Source organism: Pelmatolapia mariae, linkage group LG5 (assembly GCF_036321145.2).
Source record: "Pelmatolapia mariae isolate MD_Pm_ZW linkage group LG5, Pm_UMD_F_2, whole genome shotgun sequence".
Lineage (NCBI taxonomy): Eukaryota > Metazoa > Chordata > Actinopteri > Cichliformes > Cichlidae > Pelmatolapia > Pelmatolapia mariae.
Window position 1 is genome coordinate 23,675,503 of NC_086231.1, and position 6,220 is coordinate 23,681,722.

At 39.7% G+C, this 6,220-nt stretch overlaps 1 protein-coding gene across 1 annotated transcript; it reads left to right on the top strand.

Moving 5' to 3' along the window:
• Nucleotides 1–1,723: 1,723 nt before the first annotated feature.
• Nucleotides 1,724–3,511, top strand: il10 (interleukin 10). Its single transcript, XM_063473103.1, has 5 exons — nt 1,724–1,888; nt 2,050–2,109; nt 2,223–2,387; nt 3,032–3,094; nt 3,214–3,511. The coding sequence occupies exons 1-5, from the start codon at nt 1,724–1,726 to the stop codon at nt 3,307–3,309; spliced, it is 549 nt and encodes a 182-aa protein (XP_063329173.1). The 3' UTR covers nt 3,310–3,511.
• Nucleotides 3,512–6,220: the final 2,709 nt, after the last annotated feature.

The window sequence follows — 6,220 nt, forward strand, 5'->3', positions numbered from 1 at the left end:
CAGAAGCATCTTAAAAGCAAACACAACCACATGAAATTATAAAATCACAATGCAGAGCGCATACACTGATGTGAAGTACGAGGCGTTTCCCATGAACTGGTCACTGCTGATTCATTTATTTTACATGGAGTAACTTCAGCTGTTCCCTTACTTCCTAAGGTGTTGCCCCATGCATAGATTTTACGCTGGATTGGCCTTAATGACATAACCGTGGGACCAAACGAGAGTACACTAGCTCATGACCCTCTGAGGACGGAGGTTGTCGAGTCTCAGTCTCAAATCAGGGATCTTTTATACGTTAGTGAATGGGTTAACGACTACACTATAGATTTTACAGATAATAGATATCATGGATAGATTTGACCACTTCTTGATTTTTTCTCCCTAACCCAAACCATAACGTGTTCCCTTGCTCTGTTTATTTTTTGTAACAAACTGAAAGTTACACCATAATTTAGACATTTCAAATCTTCTGCCTTTAAAAACAACTCCTTTTATTAAATCTCTTATTACAATATTATTGCAAAACTATGTATGTGTCATGTGTTAAATGAACTTTAGCTTGACCCTTCATTTGTCTGCTGACTGCAAAGTCTGTTTATCACACAGAGGCGATCACAGAATGATCCCCCCCACCCCCCACACACACGGGCGTATTTTCAAAATGCCAGTGTTGCCTAACATGCACGGCCTAAGACGACGTGTGAATTGGGGAGATATCAAATTATCTGGACTGCTGGACATTCCATTCAAAAAAAAAAAAAAAAGTACTAAGGGGGAAATACCTCTTACGCTGCCAACATTACTGAATCACTTCTCGGTGCGGTTTCTCTATTACGAATATGAATACATATATACGTTGTTTTTAATGCAAAATGGTTCACTGAAAAAAAGATAGTGGAATCTAAAGAAAGATTGCAGTAACTCCAACTCAAAGTGAAAAGCACTCTTATTACGTATGTCTGACATGCAGCGAGAATCCACAGCGTCATCATATTCAAACCACAGTTCATGTCATTTCCATATGGGGGTTCGATTTCCTTTGTTATTGTGAATAGAGTCATACGTTGCTTTTCATGGACTTTAAACACAGTTTTTACACTGAAAAATCAGTTTGGAGTTCTTTATCTGCTCCTTTTAGGAACTTAGTAGGGTCGATGTGTGTAAACTTGTCACTTAAAAGAAACAGGTTGAATAAAAATTCAAAAATATATAATGATTATAATAATGTGAGGAAGGATAACTATATTTACTATTACTGGTAGTGGTAGCAGCATTTTTACTATATATGCAATATTAGTACTATATGAAAAATCATTTTAAAAAAACAAGCAAAAACCTATTGAATTATTGATCACAGAAATGATGTCAGAGTTTATTTCCATGGTGTCAATACCAACCCATATGATGGGAGTGGTAGAACACATGCAACACACTAGCTGCTTCTAGGCCAAAAAAAAAAATTCCCCTTCATGTATGAAGCATGTTTAACCATTTCTCTTCCAGTAAGTCTCCTCCCTCCCTCCTCCCTAAAGGATCGCCAGATTCTGCTATAAATTAAAGCAACAGATGAGCTCTAGTATACACATTTTTCTCTTCTGAGCAATTCAGCAAGATCCAACAAAGCCTTTTGTGCAGCAGCAACAGCAGGAGCATCAGCATTTCTGTGGACCAGCTATTCTCTTCATTCCAGCCAGAACACTTCAGCATCTTATCCAGCAGAATGACTTCTAAAACCGTCCTCCTGTGCGTCCTGGCGCTCGCGTCTTTCTTCAGCTCTGCTTTGTGCTCTCCTACGTGCAACAACCGCTGCTGCAGTTTCGTGGAGGGCTTCCCCATCAGGCTCAAGAAGCTCAGACAGGACTATTCACGGATCAGAGATTTCTACGTGAGTAAAAGCATGTTCTCTGCAGGCATTTTTGCAGCATCACCAGCCTTCCCCACAGCGGGGATGCTGCACTTTCTCACTTCTGCCTGTCAGTCTTTGTGGGTGCACGGGTCTCTCACGGCGCACTTACTATTTTTTTCTCCTTCGCTCTGTTTTTGCAGGAAGCAAACGACGACTTAGACTCAGCGCTGCTAGATCAGTCCGTCGAAGACTCCTTTAAGGTAAGATTCTCGAGAAAAAAAACCCTCTCCGTTCTCTCTCGCGGAACCACAAAAAGTTTAAGATTTGATAAGAAAACCATGAGGATAACCACGCTGGTGTTCTGCTCCATCAGAGCCCGTTTGCCTGTTACGCCATGAACAGCTTACTGGAATTTTACCTGGACACGGTTCTGCCGACAGCCATGGCCGGAGTGACCGAAGACACCAAGAACTTAAAGCCTCACGTGGAGTCCATACTAGAAATTTTCAATACCCTGAAGAGAGATGTCACCCACTGTGTGAGTATCTGACACGTGTTAACTCCCACAGCAAAACAAACCGTGTAAATATTCACCTTGCGTTGCTTTAAGGTCACGAGTATCCTCTGTAGAATACGCAAGTGCATGCCTTAAAGTACCATTCAGTGGCTTCATTACTTTTTTGTTATGTTCGCTTAAGTCGTTGAAGATGGCAAAAGAAAGAAAAGAAACTGCTGAATGCTATTAAAGGAGCAGGATTCAATCAAAACTATTTACAAGTAATCACTGCAAAGTATGTTTGGTCAGGTGGATGGGTTAGGTTGATAAAATACACCTATAAATTGAGTTTTATATTGATTTTTTTTTTTAAATAGCCGTTTGACTTTGTGTGATCATCTGCAAGGAAGTTAGCTTCTACTCTGCATTTACAAATATTCAATTATTCAATGTCTTAATTCATTGAGCCAGGTTGATTCGGGTTTAAGCGAGTGCTCACAGAACGAGTCTCAATACTGCATTAGTCATGTGATTTTTGAAATGCACAAGTGTGCATCTTCCAGATTATGCAAAAAGGGAAGAGAAGAGACTGAATGTTCCCACCTTAAGGTTCTTTTCTTAATGCTGTCTGCATGCAGACCTAGATCACCAGTAGTAACATCATGTCTCTTTTGCTCTTCTTACAGAGGAACTACTTCTCCTGCAAAAAACATTTCGACATCAAGAATCTGAACTCTACTTACACTCAGGTAAGTGTCAAAGTCACACATGCAGTGAGGCAATATTTGAAATCCTGATTTCAAAAGAATGTGCATGCTTATACTTTTCGCCATTTGTACTAAATGAACCTGTCTTTGCTCATCTGCAGATGGAGAGCAGAGGTCTATACAAGGCCATGGGAGAGCTGGACATATTGTTTAACTACTTTGAGACGTATCTGGCTTCTAAACGACACAGACAATAACCTCTGCTCGAAGACCTGCTGACCCAAATCAAGATATGAAGCTCATCTCTGGGAGAAAAAGAACTTTTACAAGCATTGACAGATGTGAATTTTTTGTATGGGACTTACTGAACTGTTGTCTTTATTTTTTATGAGACGTTATAACTAATTTGTCCTATGGACAAGTTTCTGTTAGGATCCTTTTGAATCATGCTGTTTAAAAAAGGACACTTTGTTATAATAATATTACATTTGTTATAATTATTTATAAAGATGTGTCATTCTGTGTTTTTTATATTTATTGTGCCTTCTGTTAAATTGAAATAAATTACTTTAATAATATGACAGATGTCTCTTTAGAGTTGCTTTCACGATATGTAAAAGCTGCTATCGTTTGCCATTAAAAGGAATAGAGCACTGAATACATCACATCCTGCAGTATACGTGAGGAACCATAGACTGCACTGTCAACATGCTGATGCACTAACCTCAAACGTGACCCATATACATCACTTACCAGCAGCAACACTGCTGTATCTTAACTTACCGTAACTCCAACTAGCCAGCCTCACCCTCAATGGCATATGCACACTTGCATGCATGCAAAAGTAATCTCACTTAGTCACACACATTTAGAACAAAACTGACAGGCAAACTAAAACCACTCTGTCACAATGAAGGGAGCACAAAGTCATGGGGAGCAATTGCAGATTTATTTTGGGGAGGGGGTGGTGAAAGCATCATACAACAGTCAATGATCTGAACTGCAAATAAAGAAGAAACTGTACACAGACACCTTCTATGTACTGTAGTATCTTTGATTGTTTTCAAAGTGAAGCATCTACAAAACAAACTCACAAGCATCAGTGAGGTTCCTGACCTGACTCAGGACTGCACTGAAACTACTCTAGGACATTTCGTCAGTCAGTTGCTGACTCAACGTGGGATGAATAGTATCAATTTAGCAATGACAGTACCTTGCAAAAAGATATCATTCATAACTTTGTTCTAACAGGGCATTGCTATTTTTTTTTTTTTTTTGACCTGTGCAAAAAGCAGTTTGTCAGCAGTGTTGTGGTCAGTGCTTTTTTTATTTTGATTTTTTTAAAGATGCTTGCAGATTCACACTTCAGTCACCCCCCGCCCCCCAAAGAGCTCTGGAATCGGTTCCACGTAAACCGATTAAGATCACATCTGGTTGTTATGTAATGAGTGGACTTTCAGACAGCAGTAGCTTCAAAGCAGGCTGAGAAAAACTGAAGAATCATTTTCACAAGTATCACGCTGGTACTCTTTTACACTAAATATTCACATCCACTTAAAGCATGGCATTGAGCAGAATGCAACATCTCTGAATATTGTACAGGCATGCTCACAAACAGCAGGTCACAATAAAGAAAGCAATTAAAATATCTGTTCCTTGGGCAAATGAAATACGGCTGTGTGGAATCTTTGAAAATTAAGTTTCATGGTGTTTTCAGTGAATATAACATTTTCACAGATGCATGCGTGTCTGATTTTGTTGACGGAAATATAAACAAAAAAAGTCTTTCACTCATCTGTTTCATAGATCACGTGTATAGGAAAGTAACAAAGAGTGCACACAGACGCATATGTGTTTCGCAACCTGGAAAAAAAAAACCCATTTATTCAGAGGTTTCGGTACTCGATCACGAGGCAATTAATCAAAGGGAAGGTACCTCTTATAAGACTGGTTCTAAGGCTGCAAGTGCATATTGAAAGTTCAGTCAGTTTGCAGCTACACTATATGGACAAAAACAGTCACCTTCACATTGCACCTACAGGAGGTTTTATGACATCCCATCCTAAATCTGTAGGCAGAGCAACTATGAGGTCTTCCGCTCTTCTGGGAAGGCTTTCTATGACATTTTGGAATGTGTCTCTGGGAATGATTGCCCACCACCCAACAGTGGTGTTGGACAAGAGGCTTGACTTGTAATTTCTGTTCAATATTTTCTCAGAGGTGATTTTGATGGGGTTAAGGGAGGTCAGGGTTCTGTACAGGCCAGTCAGATTATTCCACACCAAACTCATCCAGCCCAGCCTTTATGGACATCTTTGCACACAGAGAGTGAATCAGCAGAGCTCGTGACTTCTGTGCAATCTGCGCTTCAGCCCCCTCTGGATTCTTTACATGGTCTGCCACTTTTGGCTGAGTTGCTTCCACCTTGCAGTAATACCACTTACAGCGGATGGTGGAATACTACTGAGGTGGGAAAACGTTCACAAAGTGACTTGTTGCAATAGCGGCATCCTGTTGCAGTACCACACTTGAATTCGGTGAGCTCTTTGTAACGATCCATTCTTTCACACATCATTGTAAAGGCCAGATTTTAAGCTGCTATGATAATGGGACGACTTGAAATTCAACAGTTAAGTCCATATAGTCAAGTTTGACTGGGAAATACTTTGTTTTTCTATTAATTTTTTTTTTTTTTTAAAAGTGTTTAGAAATCATGAAGCTATGTAGGGAACAAAAGCATCTTCAAGAAGAAAAGGAAACAGCAGTCAGATGTCAAATAGACCAGCTATGATTCATTATTTAGAATAATTAAGATTCACCATGTTTGCAAAGAATATTTCTACACACACACACGCACCAAATTTAGATCCTTCAGAGATACTGACACCCTTTAGGTAGAACGTGACACACTCAATGAGTCATTATGAGTTTTCAATACATCAAATTTGGAAAAAAAAAGGTCATTAGCCCACCTTCTTGGCATGACACGATGAGTAAAAGGACACTGTGCATGACACGTCACTTTGTAGGCACAGTACGGATATTCTTCCTGGCAACCTTTCTGCATCGTTCACTGGAAAGACATCGGTGTGAGCTCTGATCGTGTTGTGACAGATTTCGCAAACACAACAATATTAACAGCAGTTCCCCACACATTGCACAAGTGGG

What these genes read in the sequence shown, in the direction of transcription:
- il10 (XM_063473103.1), top strand. Translation starts at nt 1,724, where the DNA reads ATGACTTCTAAAACCGTCCTCCTGTGCGTCCTGGCGCTCGCGTCTTTC. An exon ending in AGAGAGATGTCACCCACTGT is followed by an intron (nt 2,388 to 3,031) that starts GTGAGTATCTGA and finishes CTCTTCTTACAG; the next exon opens with AGGAACTACTTCTCCTGCAA. An exon ending in TGAACTCTACTTACACTCAG is followed by an intron (nt 3,095 to 3,213) that starts GTAAGTGTCAAA and finishes GCTCATCTGCAG; the next exon opens with ATGGAGAGCAGAGGTCTATA.